At 49.2% G+C, this 20,832-nt stretch overlaps 1 protein-coding gene and 1 long non-coding RNA gene across 2 annotated transcripts in view; both read left to right on the top strand.

Annotated features, from left to right (window-relative positions):
* The window catches only part of F10 (coagulation factor X), a 24,673-nt gene extending 4,786 nt beyond the window's left edge, over nt 1-19,887 (top strand). Inside the window, exons 3-8 of the mRNA XM_015484059.2 lie at nt 8,508-8,532; nt 9,698-9,811; nt 14,546-14,677; nt 16,852-17,093; nt 18,259-18,376; nt 19,284-19,887. Coding sequence (XP_015339545.1) covers nt 8,508-8,532; nt 9,698-9,811; nt 14,546-14,677; nt 16,852-17,093; nt 18,259-18,376; nt 19,284-19,873 — 1,221 coding nt within the window. The 3' untranslated portion in view covers nt 19,874-19,887. The remainder of the gene's footprint in view (nt 1-8,507; nt 8,533-9,697; nt 9,812-14,545; nt 14,678-16,851; nt 17,094-18,258; nt 18,377-19,283) is intronic.
* On the top strand, nt 7-1,411 carry LOC125616010. The gene is made up of 2 exons (XR_007346602.1): nt 7-843; nt 1,281-1,411. It is a non-coding gene; the product is annotated as an uncharacterized LOC125616010 (long non-coding RNA).
* Nucleotides 19,888-20,832: the final 945 nt, after the last annotated feature.

Below are 20,832 nucleotides of genomic sequence, written 5' to 3'. Positions count from 1 at the left end.
CACGCAGCGGCGCCGCTCCCCGCGAGGGACATCCGGTGCGCCCAGAGCGTGGTGGCTCGGGAGAGCCGAGCTGTCCAGCCTTAAGGTCACTGCGGCCCAGACGCCTGCGGAGGCCCGCGTAGAGGAAGCAGCGTCCTTGGCGCCCGGTGCCGGAGGGTCGTCCCGGGTGGGCGACCCCAGGCTTCTGCGCCGAGAGGAGGGAGGGACCCAGCGCAGGAAAGCTGCCCGCCCTGGCGGGGTCTGGAGGCCACCCGGGGACCCACCTGCCCCCCTTAGCACCCAGCCGAGCAGATGAGGTTGGGCCGAGGTTGCGGCTCCCGCAGCCCCATCGTCCCCCGCGGGACGATCCTGCCTTTGTGCAGGAGCTTGCGGGGCACCTCATCCTAACCGTGACAAGAGCCCCTGTGCACACAGGGAAACTTGCGCACCTTGGCTTCGGGTCCTGCCCCATCCCACAGCTGATGAGCGTGGACATCAGCTGGGTCCCGTGTTTCTCCAAAGACTCCCATAACGTGAGAAGAAATTCTATTTCCTGCCATGGAACTCAAAGGAGGACAATGCAGTAATTACGAATATACTCCAAAGCACAGTAGTTGGCACTTTCATCTAGAGAATAACAACACTTCAAGGTGTGTCTCCAGCATCTTTGCATTTCTGCTAAAGAAAGTGGTCTTCAAGGGAATTCTTGTGTTGCTGTCCATTTGAGGACTGTAGTTCATTTCAACCACCAGAAGGGAGAAAAACAATTAAGAATTCTTTTTTATTCTTACCAGATAAATAATGTTTATTTATTAAGAAAATAATTTCAAGACTATTTTCATTTTAAGTATTTGTTTAATACAGGTAAATGCTGGGAGCCATTAGCCAAGTAGGTATGACAATTTCCTTGCCAGCGTACCCCATGTTGCTTAGTGGAAGGACTCGTGGAAATAGGACATTTTGCAGTGACATTGCATGTAGGTGACCTTGCTCAAGGACCAGGGCGGATTAGGGTGTTCCCGGTTTAGGATAATCGGGTTTAGGGCATTCCAGGTTTAAGATTATTCCTGCTGGGAATAGGGCGTATCCTGCTGCCTGAGTTCCCCTTGAGTTCTCACGGGATTCAGACAGTATTTTTTTAGTAGACAGAAGCCCAGTGGGAGTGGATTTGGGCAGAGAACGTGGATTTCCCCAGAACGTGATTGTAGACGGCTGGTGTGAGTTCGGGAATAAAGAGTTGCTGTTTGAATCTACAAGCTGTGTGGTGGCTCGTGATTGTGTGCCCAGCCAGACTGCGGCAGGTAAATATAAAAAGTATTCAAGGATAATAAAAGTGGGCTGGAGTGTAGTTTAGTAGTACAGCATGAACCAGCATGTGCAAGACCCTAAGCTTGATCTCCAGCATCAAAAATAAATAAGTCTTATGGTTTGGGTGTGAGATGTCCCAAAAAAACACATGTGTGAGACAATGAGAAGGTTTGAAGGAGAAATGATTAGGTTGTGAGAGCCTTAACCCAATTGATGAATTAATCACCTGATGGGATTGAGTGATAATTGAAGGCAGGTTGGGTGTGTCTGGAGGAGGTAGGGCACTGGGTGTTGGGAGCTGCCCCTTACCCTTGAGTGATGAGAATGTGGATATGTGGCAAGCCAGCCATGGGCTGTGTGTATGTGTGTGTGAACTGTGAGCACTGAGCGCACAAAGTGGGCTGAACCGTTGCCCCTCTGTTTGGGCGGGCCTCACTCTGCTCTTTTCACTTGCTCTGCCTGTGATCCCCACACGGCTCATGATATGGGCATGGAGTTCCTAGATATCAGTTAATCTGAAGACAACAAACATCGTGAAGCTTGACTCAGCCCCCTGAAACCTGACCCCTTGCCTCATTTGAATGGCTTCTCCCCAATAAAAGGGGTCAGCACGTGCGCCTTGGCTCTCTCTTTCATTGGACCCCTAAGGTCAGAGGAGCCATCACAGGACACAAAGAAAAAGATATTTCTCTGTCTCTGTGTGATTATTTTGTGCAGCCCAGTTCACCTAGAGTGACCCTGAGTGTTTTAGTCATGGAACGCGACAATTGGGGGCATGGTTTGGGTATATAGTTGTATCTGGCAAGTGGAGACCTCTCTCTGCTATCTGATCATTATGTGAGCTGCTTCCCTCGGCCACACTCTTCCTCCATGATGTTCTGCTTCACCTTCGGCCCTGAGGAATGGAGCTGTCTATGGATTGAGACCTCTGAAGCTCATCCCGCGAATAAACTTTTCCTCCTTAATTGTGCTAGTCATTCTTTTAGTCACAGCAGCAAAAAATAAATAAATAAATAAAACAAATCAATACCAGGAGTGGGGTCATTGCTGTCACTAACCTGCCCATGTGGTTCAGAACCTTTTGGGCCTTTTTGGAATTAGTGGAAGGAATTCTGAGATGTATAACAGTGCAAGCTGGAAATGTTTTAGATTGGTAGAAGCTGAGCTTAATGGCCAATTCTGTTGGGAGCTCAGAAGACCAGAATGTCAATACGACAGTGGTCATTGAAGACAGGGCTCAGGACGGTTCATGAAAGGACTCTAATGGAATTTGGAGTAGAGGCCATTCATGTTATGTTCTGGCTGAGAAGTTGTCTGCATTTTGCTGGTGCCCTGAGACTTTCTGTGAGGCTGATTTTAAAAGTCATGGACTTCTTAATCTGGTGGAAGAAATTTCTAGACAGCAGAGTAATGAAGGAGACACAGAGACAAGGTGCAGAGGCAGGAAAGGTGGGCAGAGTGACTACTTGTCCAAGAGGCCATGTTTATTTATACCATTAGGTTGCATTAGGTCATTAGTATCACAACCACATTGTTGTTCAGAGTATCAGTAAGGTTGCTTATTCTGCAGTTACACTTCAGAATCACAATATGCAATGTTAGCAACTTCGTGCAGTTTTCAAGAAATTCCATTGTCTGAAGTTACTATTAGGTGGGCAGCTCCAGGAGCACCAGCGCTTGGTGAAACATTGTAATTATCTATCAAACAAGTTCTACTATTCCCAGGAGCTACGTTCCTACAATCAAGGTGGAGGCTTGATGAGGCTCTAACACAGAGACTTCTCAGGGCATTGCCATACCAGCTAGACATTAGCTATATTATTAGATCCTAAGAGAGATTACAGGGCATTCTAAGGGTGGGAAACAGGGTGTCTGTTACCTCCCCCCCTCGCCACCCTGGGAGCTTGCTCACCAGGGGAACGCTTCCCTGTACATTTCCACGCTCAGAATCCCTGCAGCCGAGCATTCAGGCAGTGGCATGGATGTTGCTGATGGCTTTCAGCCAAAATTTATTATGATATTCAGGAGCAGAAAGCAGAGCAGAAAGATTTGAAAAACTTGAAAGGTGGGAGTAAAACTGGGACAAGGAATTTGCAGTTTTTAAAGACTTTACCACAACTATGGAAATGTTAAGGACTTTGCCCAGAGACCAAAAGAAAGATGGCTTGGGGGCATCTCAGGGTCTGGCAAGACCACACCCATCTCAGACTCAGGGGAGTAAAGGTAAAAATTCTCTCGAGAAGAGACCAGTAGGGAAACCTTGCACAAGGGGGCCCGGGAAGTGTTTTCAAGGAGCTCAGACACTCAGAGGCTGCTGCAGCCAGGGTCCCTGGAGGGTTGGCTGCTGCTGGGGATGGTGGCAGGCCTTGGTATAAGCCATGGAGTTAGGGCTCGTGGAGGCTTCCACCAATGTTTCGAAGGAAGGCCTGGGAAGCCAGAGGAAGTGCCCCAGAGCTGGAGTCCCTGTGGGCAGCCCCTGAAAGGGCAAAGTGAAGATGTGAGAAGGAAGCTGAAGCTGCAGTGGAGACCCCGAAGATTAAAAAATGCCAGCAACATGGGACACTGACCAAGGAAAGCTGCAGGAACAGAAACAAACCAACAGAAAGGCCACTTGGACTGCAACAAGACCCAGGGTGGAGCTCCGCAAGCCCTTTGGACAGAATGTCACCATGCCACGTGCCCCAGATGGCGTAAGTGGAGCAGCAGGACTTGTGTGCCCAGCTGGATTTTGATCTTGCTTTGGTCCTATCCCTCTTTCTATGCCTCTATTTTTTTGTGAAGGGAATGTTCACTGTGTACCTTTATATATTGGATACTTGTAAATCACTTTTGATTTTTTTACAGGAATTCATGATGCATGTTTGCCCTGAGTCTCAGGAGACTTTGGACTTGAACTTTTGGGCAACCTTGGAACTGTAGAGACAATGGGGACTCTTGGAAGTGGACTAGATGTATTTTGCATTGTGATATGGTCACGAACTTTGGGGGCTCAGAGGTGGAATGTTATGGTTTGGATGTGAGGTGTCCCCCAAAAGCTCATGTGTGGGATGATGCAAGAGGAGAAATGATTGGGCCCAATCTGTGAGTTGGTCACCTGATGGGATTAGTTGAGTGGTAGCAGAAGGCAGGTTGGTTGTGGCTGGAGGAGGTGGGCATTGAGGGCGTGACTTTAGGGAATAGATTTGTATCTGGCAAGTGAAGAGTCTCCCCTTTCTCTCTCCCTCTCCCTCTCCCTCTCTGTCCTTTCTGATCATCATATGAGCTGCTTCTCTCTGCCACACTCTTCCACCATGATGTTCTGCCTCACATTGAGCCCTGAGGAATAGAGCCTGCTGTCTGTGAACTGAGATCTCTGAAACTGTGAGCCTCAGGTCAACTTTTCCTCCTCTGTAATTGTGCTGGTCATTTCTTTTAGTTGCAACAGCAAAAAGGCTGACTAAAACAATAAGGAATGATGAAGAAAACTGCAACGCTTACCCAAGTTCAAGTTCACCGTTTTCACTCAGCATTATCTCCCAACACTCTTCTGTATAGCTACCATACTTACATTCTAAAAAGATGATTATATGGGGAAGTCACTATCCTCATGTATTGGCAACTGAGTTATTTTTAAATATCACTGTATTTCTTCTGGATTATATTTTCTAAGTAAACCTTACAAATTTAAAAGAGTGAGCTCATGTAATGTTTTCTGGTCATAACGGAATTAAACTAAATGATCAGTATAGAAATATCTCCAAGTATTTGGAAGTTAGCACATGTATAAATAATTCAGTGCCCCTGGGTCCAATTGCCAGTATCAAAACAACAAAAAACCGTCTCGTGAATCTAGACGTAAAACTTCACGATGAAGAACAGTCGGCAGGCTGTGAGTGAAAGGGAGTGAAATCCAGTGTGACGGGGGCACCTTGACAGGACAACCAGTGTCGTGGAGCTGAGTGGGAGAAGTGAGTGCTTTCCTGCTGCCTGTTCATCCCCCGGCTCCTGCTTCCACTGTGCTGCAGTCCCAGCACAGCAAGTCTTACAGGAAGTCAGGAGTAAAGCTGTCCTTGTGTCACAGTGGGCACAGGTGTGACATGCAGTCGAGGGGAGAAATAAAGAATGGCCATGCACTGATGCCCTTTTCAATACTTTATTCACTCAAATCACTTAATACAATTTCACTCCATAGTTTCTTTTTTTTCAATATTTTTGTAGTTGCAGATGGACACAATACCTTTATTTATTTTTTGTGGTTCCCAGGATCAAACCCAGTGTCTCAAGCATGCTAGGCAAGCACTCTACCACTGAGCCACAACCCCGGCCCACTCTATAGGTTCTTAATCAGGGAATGACAATCCTTAATGCTGGGCACTGCAGTAGACATAATCAGTTCAAAGCAAGGAATTCTTAGTTAACTCTAAGCACTGCAAACACACTTAGTCACGACAGACCTATCACAGACATTCCCTCTGCAGGCTGAGCTTAAGTGCTAGATTTAAAGTCTTGAGTCTTAGGTCTTAAACCCAGCAGATGCCCACTCACCCTGTCCAGGCCAGGAACCGATAGCTTCTCCTGGGGTGGAGCTGACGGTTGGTGAGGAGAGGGTGTTAGGAGAGGTCGCTGTTCTCACCAGGTCAGGAGGCTGCTGTAGAGTTTGAGAGCCGTGAGGACAACGCAGAGGATCAGGCAGATGAGAAGAGCTGGGCTGTCTGTCCAGGTGCTCACCAGGCTCTCAGGCTGTGTGCGTCAGTGTCAGCTGGCTGAATGTCTGTTCATTTGTTCCATTATTCATACTAAATCTTGGAGCTTCTGCGTGTATTTAGGATCCCTATCAGCTGTTACCAGGTTTCTTAGTGACAACTTACATCTTAGAGAGGACATATGTCTGGTGGTGTCTACCCTGATACCCTTCTGGCTGTTATCAGGGTTATTACAAATGACACATGACTTCACCCTCTTACCTAGGTTGTGGAAAGTGACTTGTTTTTAACCAGATATGCTTGATGACATATCAGAGAGCTCTGAGACTTGCCAGGTTTATTTTAAAATGGAGTTTTAAAATGGGCTTGTTTAGGCCAAGGCCTAAGGCCATTCTTACACCCTGTTTTCACACAGCATAGCCATTTGCATAGAAAACACCAAACACACCAAAAGAATGATTGGGTTGTTTTTTTGTTTGTTTTGGTTTTGTTTGATTTGGGTTTTGTTTGTTTGGGGATCAACCTATGGGTGCTTTTGTGAACTGAGCCACAGCCCAGCCCTGATTAAAATATTTTATTTAGAGACAGGGTCTCGCTAAATTGCTGAGGGCCTCACTAGGTTGCTGAGGCTGGCTTTGAACTTGTGCTCCTCTTGCCTCAGCCAAAAGAAGGATTCATAAAAGAAAATAGGTAGATGATCAATTGACAACTATGTCAAAATTAAAACTTTTGCTCAGTTAAGAGAATGAAAATATAAGCTACACACTAAGAAAGTATTTGCAGTTTACATATCCAAAAAGAAATTTGTATTCGGAATATGTAGGCTAATGACTAAGAAGAAGAAAATAAACACCGAAGTAAATTTGATGAAGAGACCTGAACAGCTACCTCACCAAAGACAAAATATGTATGACAAGCCCATAAGAAGATACTCAACACCATGGGCCACTATGGAAATGTGATTTATCAACAAAACCTCTATAACTGAGAAAGGAAGAAATAGTGACCCTTGATGATGTGGAGCCACCAGAACCTTATATGCTACTAAGGGGAAGGCCGGCAGCACCCTCATCTTGAAGAGTCGGAGAGATTTTTACAAAGTTAGCCATATAACTCAGACACTGCATTCATTTCCAGAGCTACCATAACAAAGCACCACACAGTGGGTGGCTTTAAATACTGGAGATTGATCTCTGATGGTGTTGAAGGTGACAAATGCAGACAGCCATTCCTTGTTTTCACAAAACACCTCTACACAAATGTTCACAGCAGTCCTGTTCGTGATTACCAGAACTGGACATGCGTGTCCATTGTGGGTGAAGGAGTGAACAACAGGGGGACAGCCGTGCAGTGGGCCACTACTGGGCAGTGCCGGGACCCGCCTTTGGTGTATGTGTTGGCCTGGGTGATTTCACAGGCACTGTGCTGAATGACGGCTCGTTTCACAAGGTTACTTGATGTAGGATTCCAGTTATGTGACAGTGTAAAAAGTCCTTGCTGTGGTGACTCAGAGCAGGTCAGTGCCAGGTGGGGAGCACAGCTGTGTCCCATATCCTGATTGTGGTAGTTGTTATACAAATATATACACATATTGAAACTCATAGAATCATACGCGAAAAGTTGATTTTACTGTGTGACTTATTAAAAAAAAAATTAAAAGACACTGCATTCATTTCTAGGGCCACCATCATGAAATGCCACAAACCAGATGCCTTAAAATGTCAGGGATTTATTCTCTTGTAGTTTTGGAGACACCAGATCAAAAATCGAGGCATCAGCAGATTGGCTCCCCTGCAGAGGCTGGAGGAGTGTGTTTGTGCCTGTCCCCAAGCATGTGGCCCCTGTGACTGCTCTGCCCCTTATCCTCACCGGCCTTCTCTCTGATGGCTGCAGGTGGGGGACAGGCTTGTGAGCGGGGACTTGTGGTACTCCAGGATGATCCCCTCTGGAGCCTTTTAATTACACCTACGAGGACCCTGTTCTAATGAATGCACGTGCTGGGGCCCAGTGGGCCTGTGGAGGGGCCTACGCAGCCAACCCAGACAGACAGACCAAGACTGAGTGTCTCAGTGTCACAGGAGCCTGGTGACAGCACTTCTCTAAGCGGTGGGGTGATTGTGACAACCAGACAGCAAGGGCTGGGAAACAGAATGATTGTTCTTGGCACAATCTGGGTTTTGATGATTAACTTGAAAGTTCAACAAAAATGTTTAATTTAAGACAAACTAAGCCACATCTACTAATAGAGAAGATTCCTGTCCTTTCCCCTTTATTCTTTTAAAATATTTTTTTAGTTATACATTGACACAACACCTTTATTTTGTTTATTTATCTTTATGTGGTGCTGAGGATGGAACCCAGGGTCTCTCACGTGCAAGGCGAGCGCTCTACCACCGAGCCACCACCCCAGCCCCTCCCTTCCCCTTTAGATCAGGTGATTCTAGAACAATTCTTTCCTCGGCCTAGTTGCAGCTACGGAGTGAATGGCATGAAATGTCTTCTTTCCTAATGCATTTCTAAATGTTTGTTTTATTTTAGAATGAATTCTGGAACAAATACAAAGGTGAGGTGTTTTCTGTTTTACTCTTAAGTGGGAGAGGCTCATTAGGATATTTAAATGCAGAGAGATTATATTTGACTTTCTAAAATACTTGGTGAATATCCTTCCTGCTCCTATTTAAAATCTTACACATTTAAGATGTTTGCCCTTTGGGTGTTCCCACAATAGTTATTTGATATTATTTTTACAGTGATTTTTATTAATTCTAGTTTTATTTACTCAACTATAGATTTTTCATACTGGGAATTGAGCCCAGGGGCATTTTACCACTGAGCTACCTTCCCACCCTCTTTATATTTTAAGATATAAATGGCCCAGGCTAACCTTAAACTAGAAATCCTCCTGCCTCAGCATCCTGAATAGTTGGGATTACTGGGATGTACCACCAGGCCCAGCAAGATTTTTTTTTCTTTTTGAGATGAAGTCTCACTATGTCATCCAGGCTTGTCTCAAACTCCTGGGCTTAAGTGATTCTCTAGCCTCAGCTTCCTGAGTAGCTGGGACCATACGTTCATGCCACATCACCCAGCTCAAATGTAGATTTTAATCACTTTATTCTTATTTGAGGATACCAAATTCCACGGTATTTTTTTTTAAATACAAGTGTATTACATGAAAGCAAAAAACGGAATCTGAAAGATTGGATTTCCTAACAAGCTAGCCACCCTGATCTAAATCTTCCAGCACATAAGAAGGTGTTAATGGTGACTACTGAAAACAGACTCAAAGTTTCTCAAATGGCAGTTGACCCAGCTCTGCATCAGGTGCTGAACTTCCACCAAGAAATGGGAAGCCCATGCCAGGGCTGGATGGGAGTCTCTGTTTCCTCTTCCACCCCAGGTCACGTGCAAAGTGGAACCCGACACCCTCTTGTCCATGCTTAGCTCAGAAGCCTTTGCTTCAGGTGACCACTGCAGCCGCCAGCCAGAGGGCCACTCTGGCCATAGACACACTGTAAAACATCTCGACAGAACTAGGGGGCAGTCAAGGGCCAGTGAGGCAGGGCCTCCAAGGGGGGGGAAACACAGTCCAAAGACAGTGTTGTTCCCAGAGCAGCAGAAGCTAGCTCGAGCTGTCTATGGGTGCGTGCCCGTGGCCGGCCATGCCAAGCTCAAGTTTGTCTGGGATGGTCATGCCTGCAGGCTTGGTGCCCACCCTCTCTTTGCAGATGGTGACCAGTGTGATAGCAATCCTTGCCAGAATCAGGGAATGTGTAAAGATGGGCTCGGAGAGTACTCCTGCTCCTGCCTGGAAGGATTCGAAGGCAAAAACTGCGAATTCTGTAAGTCCCTCTGCTTGGCTACCTTCAGAGCAGAAATGCCTGTAGATAGGAGGTGGGAGGAAGAGAAGGCGGGAAATCCATGATGAGATGACCTTGAGTTACTTCTAGTTGTTGAAGTCTGTGCTCTGTTATCCTGTGCCCCTGCAGGAAGCCCTAAACACAGAGCCCGTGACTTCCAAACTGTCCAAGGTCAGGGTACAGTGTCTCCCTGCTGCTCTGAGAGGGATCACAGAGCACCCACGAAGCCTGGACCCTCCAATATCTGGATAGAATGGTGTACTCTGCTCTTCAGGCCCTTATAGCCTGGAGCAAGGATCCAAAATCACCTCCTTCTACTTAGATTTGTAAATGCAAACAACAACAGGGATATTTGATATTAGCTAGTTACAAAGTTTTGATACATTTAATTCATTCTACATGGGACCATCACTGAGTTTTCTCCAATATGATTAATGATTTTTAACAAAAATATGTTATTATAAGGCCAGATTTCCCTAAAAAGAAAGATATGCCTGTCTTTTTTAAAAATTTTTTTATTTATTTTAATTAGTTGTACATGACCATAGAATGCATTTATGCACTTTGATATATCATACATAAATGGGATATGATTTCATTTTTCTGCATGTACATGTTGCAGAATCATATTGGTCATGCAGTCACATATATACATACAGTAATAATGTCTGCTTCCTTCTACTATCTTTCCTATCCCCACATCCCTCCCCTCACCTACCATCACTTCCCTCTACCTAATCTAAGGTAATGCTATTCTTCTCTAGTGCCCCCACCTTATTGTAAATTAGCATCCGCATATTAGAGAAAACATTCAGCCTTTGGTTCTGTGGGATTGGCTTATTTCACTTAGCATGATATTCTCCAACTCCAACCATTTATTTACTGGCAAATACCATAATTTCACTCTTCTTTAAAACCGAGTAATATTCCATTGAGTATATATACCACATTTTCTGTATCTATTCATCTATTGAGGGACACCTAGGTTGGTTCCATAGCCTAGCTATTGTGAATTGAGTTACTATAAGCACTGATATGGCTCCTTCAGTATAGTGTGCTGATTTTAAGTCCTTTTGGGTATAAACCAAGGAGTGGGATAGCTGGGTGAAATGGTGGTTCCATTCCCAGTTTTCTGAGGAATCTCCATACTGCTTTCCATAGTGGTTGCACTAATTTGCAGACCCACCAGCGATGTATGAATGTGCCTTCTCCCCACATCCTCGCCAACATTTGTTGTTGCCTGTATCCTTGATGATTGCCATTCTGACAGAAGTGAAATGAAATATTCGAGTAGTTTTGATTTGCATTTCTCTAATTGCTAGAGAAGCTGAACACTTTTTCATATATTTGTTGATCAATTGTATTTCTTTTTCTGTGAAGTGTCTGTTCAGTTCCTTAGCCCACTTATTGATTGGGTTATTTGTTTTTGTTTTTGTTTTTTGGTTTTTTTTTTTTTTTTTTGGTGTTAGGTTTTTTGAGTTCTTTGTATATCCTAGAGATTAGTACTTTATTGAAGGTGCATGTGGTAAAACTTTTCTCCAAACATGTAGGCTCTCTTCTCACTTTATTAATTGTTTCCTTTGCTGAGAATTTTTTTTAAAATTTGAATCCATCCCATTTATTGATTCCTGATATAACTTCTTGTGCTTTAGGAGTCTTGTTAAGGAAGTCAGATCCTAGGCCAACATGGTGAAGATTTGGGCCTGTTTTTTCTTCTATTAGGCGCCTTTGATCTACTTTGGGTTTATTTTTGTGCAGGGTGATATATAGAGGTCTAATTTCATTTTGCTACATGTGGATTTCCAGTTTTGCCAGCACCATTTGTTGAAGAGGCTATATTTTCTCCAGTGAATATTTTTGGCACCCTTGTCTAGTATGAGATAACTGTATTTATGTATTAGTCCCTGTGTCCTCTATTCTGTACCATTGGTCTACCAGTCTGTTTTGGTGCCAATACCCTGCCATTTTTGTTACTATGGCTCTGTAGTATACTTTAAGTTCTGGTATTGTGATGCCTCCTGCTTCACTTTTCTTGCTAAGAATTGCTTTAGCTATTCTGGGTCTCTGATTTTTCCAAATAAATTTCATGATTTTTTTTCTATTTCTATGAAGACTGTAATTGGGATTTTAATAGGAATTGCATTAAACCTGTATAATGCTTTTGGTAGTGTGGCCATTTTGACAATATTAATTCTGCCTATCCAGGAGCATAGGAGATCTTTCCATCTTCTGAGGTGTTCTTCAATTTCTTTCTTTAGTGTTCTGTAGTTTTAATTGCAGAGGTCTTTCACCTCTTTTTTAGGTTGATTCCCAAGTATTTTTTTTTTCTTGAGGCTATTGTGAATGGAGTAGTTTTCTTAATTTCCCTTTCAGTGGATTCATCGCTGATGTATAGGAATGTGTTTGATTTATGGCTGTTGATTTTATATCCTGCTACTTTGCTGAATTCATTTATTAGTCCTAAAAGTTTTCTGGTGGAATTTTTTGGATCTTCTAGACATAGAATCATGTCATCAGCAAATAGTGATAGGTTGAGTTCTTCTTTACCTATTTATATCCTTTTAATTTCTTTCTTTTGTCTAATTGCTCTGGCTAGAGTTTCAAGGATGATGTTGAATAGAGGTGGTGAAAGAGGGCATCCTTGCCTTGTTCCAGTTTTTAGAAGGAATGCTTCCAATTTTTCTCCATTGAGAATGATGCTGGCCTTGGGTTTAGCATAGATAGCCTTTACAATGTTGAGGTGTGTTCCTACTGTCCCTAGTTTTTCTAGTGTTTTGAACATGAAGTTGTGCTGTATTTTGTCAAATGCTTTTTTTGCATTTATTGAGATGATCATATGATTCTTGTCTTTAAATCTATTGATGTGATGAATTACGTTTATTGATTCCGTATGTTGAACCAACCCTGCATCCCTGGGATGAATCCCACTTGATCGTGGTGCAGGATCTTTTTAATATGTTTTGGTATGCCATTTGCCAGAATTTTTGCATCTGTGTTCATTAGGGATATTGGTCTGAAGTTTTCTTTCCTTGATGTGTCTTTGTCTGGTTTTGGTATCAGGGTGATATTAGCCTCATAGAATGCACTTAGAAGGGTTCCCTCCTTTTCTATTTCATGGAATACTTTGGGAAGTATTGGTGTTAATTCTTCTTTGAAGGTCTTGTAGAACTCGGCTGAGAATCCATCTGGTCCTGGGATTTTCTTGGTTGGTAGGCTTTTGATGGCGTTTAGCACTGGAGAAAGTCCTAAAGTAATCCAATCCAAGAACATGTTCTAAAGATTGCTACATAATTTAGAAGACATGCATATCCATGATTCAAACAGATACGCATGTCTTTTAAATTGCTATTACTTTAGTAATATCAGTCATGTCTCATTCCATTAAAGTCCAGGCCCCTGCCTGCAAACCATTCAGCTGACTTAGACACGGTATGAAGAAGTCTCCCAGAGCTAACAAGTGCTTTCTACTTGCGTCATGTCGACCTTTACATTGTAATTATCTTTTCATCCAAACCCAAATGGGACCCTGTGAAGCAGATCACCACAGTGTGAACTGGGTTGGATTCAGCCAGTACTGGCAGCCCCCCCCCCCCCGCGAAACTCTGGCCCCCAGTGCTGCTGCTGACTGTGAGAGGTCGGCCCCACCGGGCTTGAGGTGTGATGGACAGGCTGGTGATTGACAGTGGCGCATGGCTTGTGAGTACCCTGTCAGGAGCTTCACAGGCCTCTGAGGTGACTTTGCCACCCCACTTTGCATGTGTGTCCACTGAGGCCCTGCGGCTTAGTTAAGTACCTGGATCACACAGCCAGAGGTCAGCTGCCTTCAGGCCTCAGGGCCCCTGCCCACTCTCTGCACAGCTGTCCCTCCTCCTGCCTGTGCTGGAGCAGTTCTCCAGCTCCTGACAGGCACCCCCACAGGCCCGTGCCCTGGCCGAGCCCCAGGGTCCCAGAGCTGTGAGTACAGGTGTCCACAGCAGGGTCCGGGGTGTGCAGTGGTGGTCAGTGCTCAGCAACTGTTCCACTGTTAATGATGGGTGAGGGGAGAGAGTTGGAACTGAAGGCACCCCACCAAACAGCAGGGCCCTCTGGCTGGGCAGGACGCATGCAGCCCTCAGCAGAGAACACAGGAGGCCACCATGGGGACCTGTCTGGATCTAGTGGCCACAGGAGTGGATGGAAGTTGAAGGGAAAGTAACTCCTCTTAGACCCTCCCACGTGCCAGGGGCCAGCCTCTGTGGAGGAGCAAGGCTTCCAGCTGTCTGCGTGGCATGGTAAGGGTGTCGGCCTGACCCTGGATGAACATGAAGACCAGTCAGGCCTGAGGAGCCCCCCATGGTCACAGAAGCCTCAGTTCCACAGACAGCCTTCTGGCCTTGGCTGCAGGGGCTCTGAGCCCCTGCCTGGAATTGCCCTGGTCCCTGGTCCCTGGTCCCTGGTCCCTGGAGCGAGCGTCCTGACCTCAGTCCACACCACCCAGCCCTGGGGACCTCTGTCCACCTTCTAGCCTTTCCTGGGCAGCTTGGGTTTCTTAGGGCAGTGCAGAACCTGTGTGAATGCCAGGTGTCCCTCAGTGGCCTAGGAGGCAGGCCACATGTGGAGCAGCCACCTCACTTGGCTGCTCATGAGCACCTTTCCTGCAGGGGCCCTGTGTGTCAGGACGGGTGGGTGGCTGGAGTTGGTCCCTCCTGCCGCTGCAGCGGTTTCCTCTGCCCACAGTCGCACGGAAACTCTGCAGCCTGGACAACGGGGACTGCGACCAGTTTTGCCAGGAAAAGCAGAACTCAGTGGTGTGCTCCTGCGCCAGTGGGTACACCCTCGGTGACGACGGCAAGTCCTGCATCTCCACAGGTAGGAGGACCTGAGGCCACACAGGGCTCCTGAGCCACAGAGCTGGTGGCATCAGACCAGGAGCACGGGCCATGAGCAGGGCAGGGCAGGGCCTCCTGCTGGGCCGGGTGGGTTGCCAAGAGAGCCGCAGCCTGGCACCAGGGCTGGGTCCTTCCCGTGGGAAGCCCGTGGTCCTGCGAGCAGCTGTGCTGGCTAACCTGTCCTTCACTCCCACTTGCCTGCGGGGTGGACGTGGCTCTGGAAGGAGGCGACTCCTGCCGGGCACTCTGCCTGGGTGGAGGAAGGCGGAGTTCAATCTTCCTCTCACTTGGAAAGAACTGGACCCCGGGAGTGTGATGATCAGCACTGGGGCCACTGCGCATGAGGCTCCCAGAGAGCAGTGCACGCAGAAGAGGCTCAGGAACCCACCGGGCTAGGGACGAGGGCACTGGGGACCTGAGAGTTCGGCCCTCAGGGCCAACCATCTACCTCTCACGGCCCCTGCTGGCCCCCCTCTCCTGAGGCATCACCTGGGCGAGATAGGGAAGCAGTGGGCGGGCTGCCTGTCCTAGAGCCAGGTGACCAGGCACCCATGAGGTTCCAGTCGGAGCCCGGTGACATACCCTCCATCCAGAGACTTGACTTCCCCAGGGGACTCATTACTCTGTCATATTCTTCTCAGTGAAACAGTTTACTTCAAAAAATTAGTAATCAAGAAAGATAAAGGTCCCAAATATATCCTTCAAAGTTTACTTCGATTATGTAACATGAAACCCTCAAAAAGAAAGGAATGCAAGTTGGTTTCCATTGATAATGAAGTTTTTGTTTTCTTTTTTTGTGTTTTGTTTTTGGTACTGGGGATTGAACCTGCTTAACCACTGAGCCATATTCCCAGCCTTTTTTTATATTTTATTAGAGACAGGGTCTCATTAAGCTGCTTATGGCCTTGCTAAGTTGCTGAGCCTGGCTTTGAACTTGCAATTGCCCTGCCTCAGCCTCCTGAGCCGCTGGGGTTATAGGTGTGAGCCACTATACCCGGTTGATAATGAAGTGTTTTGTTTTGTTTTAAACATCAGGAATTTATTAGTTGCTCAAAACATTACATTGATCTTGACATATCATCTATCATACATTTAGATAATGAAGTTTTAAGCTTCAGCTGATGCAGAAATAGTTTAATTGAAGCCATTTCTTGACATGCGTACAGTTTTTTTTTTTTTTTTTTGATTGCAGGAATATTCACAAATCAATTAAAATAAAGGGCTGTGGAGTATGACTCGGTGGTAAAACACTCACCCAGTATGTGCAAGGTCCTTGGGTTTCATCCCAATGCCACAAAAAGAAAGAAGAAAGAGAAAGAAAGACTAGTAAACTACTTCCTAACGCAGGAAGCTCTGGTCTCGTCCTAGAGAGCAAACTCGGAGTGTGAAAGGAGGTGCACAAACATCCTCCAGAGCTAACAAGTGTAGGAAGAGGGGCCTGCTTCCAGGGAATACGCCCAAGCACCCTGCAGGCGGGCGGCTGCCAGGCCCCGCCTGGGCCAGGGAAAGCACCCTGACAAGCACGGGGTTGCTGTCCTGTCCTGCTGCTGCGTCCGCTTCTCTTCATTCTGGCTCTGCAGGGACGCCCTCCTCTCTGCCTTGGGTCCCCTGCAGGTGACGTGCGAAGGGAGGGTTCAAATACGTGGCCCTGCTCTTGGGTCCCTGCAGGAGCCAGGAAGCGGCAGATGGGGCCCCACAAAGCCGCATGGGCTCCCTGGCCCCCTCGCTTGGCTGCAGGCTGCTTGCCTGTGCTTCCTGCCCAGGGCTGCTTTCCTGCCTGGAACACTGGGTTTTAATTCGACACTTCATGAGGAAAAATTTCAAGCATACAGCAAAATCAGAACCGTCCAGACCACCCCCTGTGGAAGCCAGCCCTCTGGACTCTCCACGGGCCTCTTGCCTCGCCCTGCCGGCGCCCCCTCTGCCCGTCCCCCACACCGACCTTACTTGTTGGTGCCTTTGCCAGTTGTAGGCAGCTGTGCACCTCTCCTTCTGCTCCCGCTGCGACTAGAGCTCAGGGTGAGGTGAGCCCCATGCAGACAGCTGCACCCACCTGGGGCTCCGCCCCCACCTACCAAGCGTCAGCAGAGTCTGTCTGCCCAGGACTCCCAGCGGGGGCCTGGCTTTGCTGAGGCGCGGCTGTGCTTCTTTCAGACCTCTTCCCCTGTGGGAAGCTCACTCTGGGTCGCAGGAGGAGGTCAGCGGGCCCAGCTGCCAACAGCAGCGAGGCTCTGCCCAGGACCAGCACGCCAGCCTGGAGTGGCCTGGACAGCCTGCCTCCCACCCAGGACCCCTCCAACTTGCTCAACCTCAACCAGACCTACCAGAAGGACAGCAGGAACCTCATTCGGATTGTGGGCGGCCGGGACTGTGAAGAGGGGGAGTGTCCCTGGCAGGTAACTGTCCTGAGCAGCTCTGGGAAGGCACAGCTGGGCCCCTCCTGCTCAGCACCTGGGGAGTAGCCCCCCATTCAGGCAGAGTCCCACTGGGCAAGAGCCCCCCACCCAGCACGCGAGCCACAGCCTGCAGGAGGCTGGGGCACGGTGTGTTCCCGGCTCTGCCACCCACCGCCCCTCGGGCGTGCTCGCTGCTGGCCCTCCATGCCCAGGGCTGTCCTGTTCTGGGAAGGACGGAAAGGCAGGAAGGCCTAGTCCGAAAACCTGCCCATAAGGGTCAGGCCACTCCCGCCTCCAAGGGTGCGGAAGAAAGTCACTGTCCTTGTTTCATTTCTAATTTTTTTTAATAACCCAAATACCTAAAAATTCCTAAGGGAAGGGAGACAGTGTCAGAAAGTACCTTAGAGAAACGCACACCCATTTATGCTCAAAAGTAAAAACAGAGAAATAAAAATCACTGGATGGGGGTTGCCCAATTTAAGAAGAAAAAAAAAAAAAAAGCACAAGACTTTAGTTACATTCGAATCTCATACAAACAACGAGTGATTTCTGATGGGTGTCCTGGATGTTGCATGGGACACTGCCGATGGCTTGCCCTTTCGCTTTGGACTAGGTGCCCAACTTGGGCGGAGGTTTTCAGGGCCCCAAAGCAAGATGCCTGTCCCGTAGCAGGACTGCAGAGATCACCGAGCCCCCGCCCGAGGCTGTGGACAGGTGTCCCCTGCTCTAGAGCTTGAGGGGCCCATGGGAAGGCAACATCAGCCCCTGCTCACGGCTGGGACAGTGAGAACTCGCTGTGTGGGTGCAGAACTGGGTGCTGGGTGTGCAGAAAATGAAATCCTGGACCTAGAAAGGGGCCTGCCACCCTATCATCCCGGCCTGGAGCAGTGGGATGGGCGAGGCGACCTCCCCTAGAGGGTGCGTGTGGAGCGCCAGGGCCCTTTTGGAAAGGGCTCCAAAGACCAGAGGGGCTGAAGAGTGGCTCCAGAGCCCAGAGGAAGACTCTCGGCTGTCAGGGCAGAGGGAGCAGGAAGGAAAGCTCTGGGACAGGCCGGCCCATGGAGAAGCTCCTGCCGAGGCCAGGAGGCCAGCTCTCCTTGAAAGTGTCCAGTCTGACCTCAGGGCCTGTGTGACCCGGGTGGCTGACTGAGTCTCACTGCTGCAGGCTCTCCTCATCGACGAGGAAAACGAGGGGTTCTGTGGGGGCACCATCCTGAGCCCGTTCCACGTCCTCACCGCAGCCCACTGTCTGCACCAAGCCAAGAGATTCAAGGTGAGGGTAGGTAAGTGACCCACTCTGCACGCCCCGGCACCACCTCCCAGCCTCCCCACCCGTCAGCCCCTCTACCACAGATGGCACCTGGCAGCCTGTCCAGAGGTGGCGAGGCGTCTCAGGTGAAGGGGAGGGAGCAGTGGGAGAGGGGTGGGCGCCGCTGGCCTCCAGCCCCTCCCAGAACCTCAGGGCCCTTCTCCTGTGGCTGGCTGTCCCTGTCCCTCCTGGCCTCCCTCCTCCTCCCTCTGCAACACGCCCCGAGCCTCCTACCTCCTACTTTCGTCTGTGGGGTCTGTGGGTCGTTTGGTTAAAGTCTGTCTCTGCAGACTCGCGAGCTGCCCAGGGAAAACGCAGTGCCAGCCACCAGTGCACCTGAAATGTCACAGTCGTGTTAAAGTCTCTGTCACACGTCTACTAAGTCCATAGGAACGGGTGGAGTTGATTTTATCATCACATCTGATTTCACCCATGTACCCCAAATATTGACATTTCAATGTGCAATTAAATAAGACGCTCGGCCCCTTTCTTTCCATTCTAAGAGATTCACAGTTCCTCCCGGCTCAGACACACCTCTTTCCAGGTGCTCAGCCTATCACACAGCCCAGGTCTGGACCTTTAGCTCCCCAGCACCTGGACAGGCCCGGCACACTGAGCACACGCGGGATACCAGCTGAAACCCTGAAGAGTCAACAGGACCCGACGCCCTGAATTAGCTGGAATGTGAGCAGGGACACCAGGTCCTGGCACCCAGGAGGGGCGTGGAAGGTCATTTCAAGTGCTCTCAGTCCACTGTCCCATGTTTCGGTTTCAGATGTGGCCACAGACCATTTCTCAATCACATACAGTTCTTTTAAAGTAGCTGCCATGCAAATGCCGTCCCCAGGGAACTAACGCTGTGATGTCCTCTCCGGTTCCAGGGGACCGGAACACGGAGAAGGAGGAGGGCAATGAGATGGTCCATGAGGTGGAGGTGGTGGTCAAGCACAACAAGTTCGTGAGGGAGACCTACGACTTTGACATCGCCGTCCTCAGGCTGAAGACGCCCATCACCTTCCGCATGAACGTGGCCCCTGCCTGCCTGCCCCAGAAGGACTGGGCAGAGGCCACACTGATGACACAGAAGACGGGCATCGTGAGCGGGTTTGGGCGCACCCACGAGAAGGGCCGGCCGTCCAGCACTCTCAAGATGCTGGAGGTGCCCTACGTGGACCGCAACACCTGCAAGCTGTCCAGCAGCTTCACCATCACCCAGAACATGTTCTGCGCTGGCTACGACGCCAAGCTGGAGGACGCCTGCCAGGGGGACAGCGGTGGCCCCCATGTCACCCGGTTCAAGGACACCTACTTTGTGACGGGCATTGTCAGCTGGGGGGAAGGGTGCGCAAGGAAGGGGAAGTATGGGGTCTACACCAAAGTCACTGCCTTCCTCAAGTGGATCGACAAGTCCATGCGGGCCCAGGGGTCGCCTGCGGCAGAGACCCCGGGCTCGGCCTCTCCTCCCCATTAAAGCTCTGGAGGTTTGCTGGGCCTGTCTGCTGTTCCATGTCACCACGCTGGGCAGGCTGACTCCTGCAGGGACTGCGACCGGCAGAGATCAGACCCCTTCATCCCCACCCGCACCTGCCCCGGCCTGATGGAGGTGGGGACAGGGGCTCCTCTGGAAGGCTGGTCTGCCTTGCCCGAGACGGAGCACTGGCAGCTGCGCTTGGGAAACTGCCGACTCTGGGGGGCTCTGCTGGCGCTGCGATGGAGCCGTCCCCCTCCCAGCGCAGGTTCCTGTCCTCGGGTGATACAAACTGCCGTCAGCTGCACGGGCAGCTCCTTTGTGAACAGTGTCCCAGGCCCCAGTGCACACAGCAGCAGCAGCCCAGGAGTCAGCCCCGTGCACCATGGGGTCGGGAGGGCCAGCCCAGACACCCCTCTGACGCCGACCCCTCCCTGGCCAGCTTCTCTCCCACTAACCTCCCGGAACCAGACGGTGGGGAACTGCAGGCAGCAGAGCTTCCTCCCCACCACGTCCTGGGGAAGGGGCTTCTCATTCCTTTCACTACGAGGCAATGGGGCATCTGACCCAGGCCCGACCACTTGCCTGGGCGGCCGTCTGGTTAACACACAGCGGTCACTGGAGCCGGGCTGTGTGGTGAGGTCACCCCTGCCCTTGGCCTGCTCGCCAGGAAACCCCTGCATGTGGGCTCAGCCTGCTGAGATTAGAGCCCTTTGGGTCCAAGCCTTAGAACTAAGCCCCGAGTCTCGGGGATGGGGCCATTCTGGGAGTTTCTGGAACTCTGATGACATGTCACACCACGAGAACAGCCTGTGCTGGGGGGCGCCAGGCTCCTAGGTCCTCTCCTGCGCTTGTCCTGCACTCAGCACTGCCGCCAGGCCCTGAGTTCCAGGAGAAGGAGACCAAGCCTGCCCTTGGAGTAGAACACCGGTCCGGCCTGGACGTGGTGCCTGTTTTCCAAA

This window comes from Marmota marmota, unplaced genomic scaffold (assembly GCF_001458135.2).
Source record: "Marmota marmota marmota unplaced genomic scaffold, marMar, whole genome shotgun sequence".
In the NCBI taxonomy this organism is placed as follows: Eukaryota; Metazoa; Chordata; class Mammalia; order Rodentia; family Sciuridae; genus Marmota; species Marmota marmota.
Note: the sequence above shows the minus strand (reverse complement) of the source record. Positions and strands in the feature narration are given on the sequence as shown.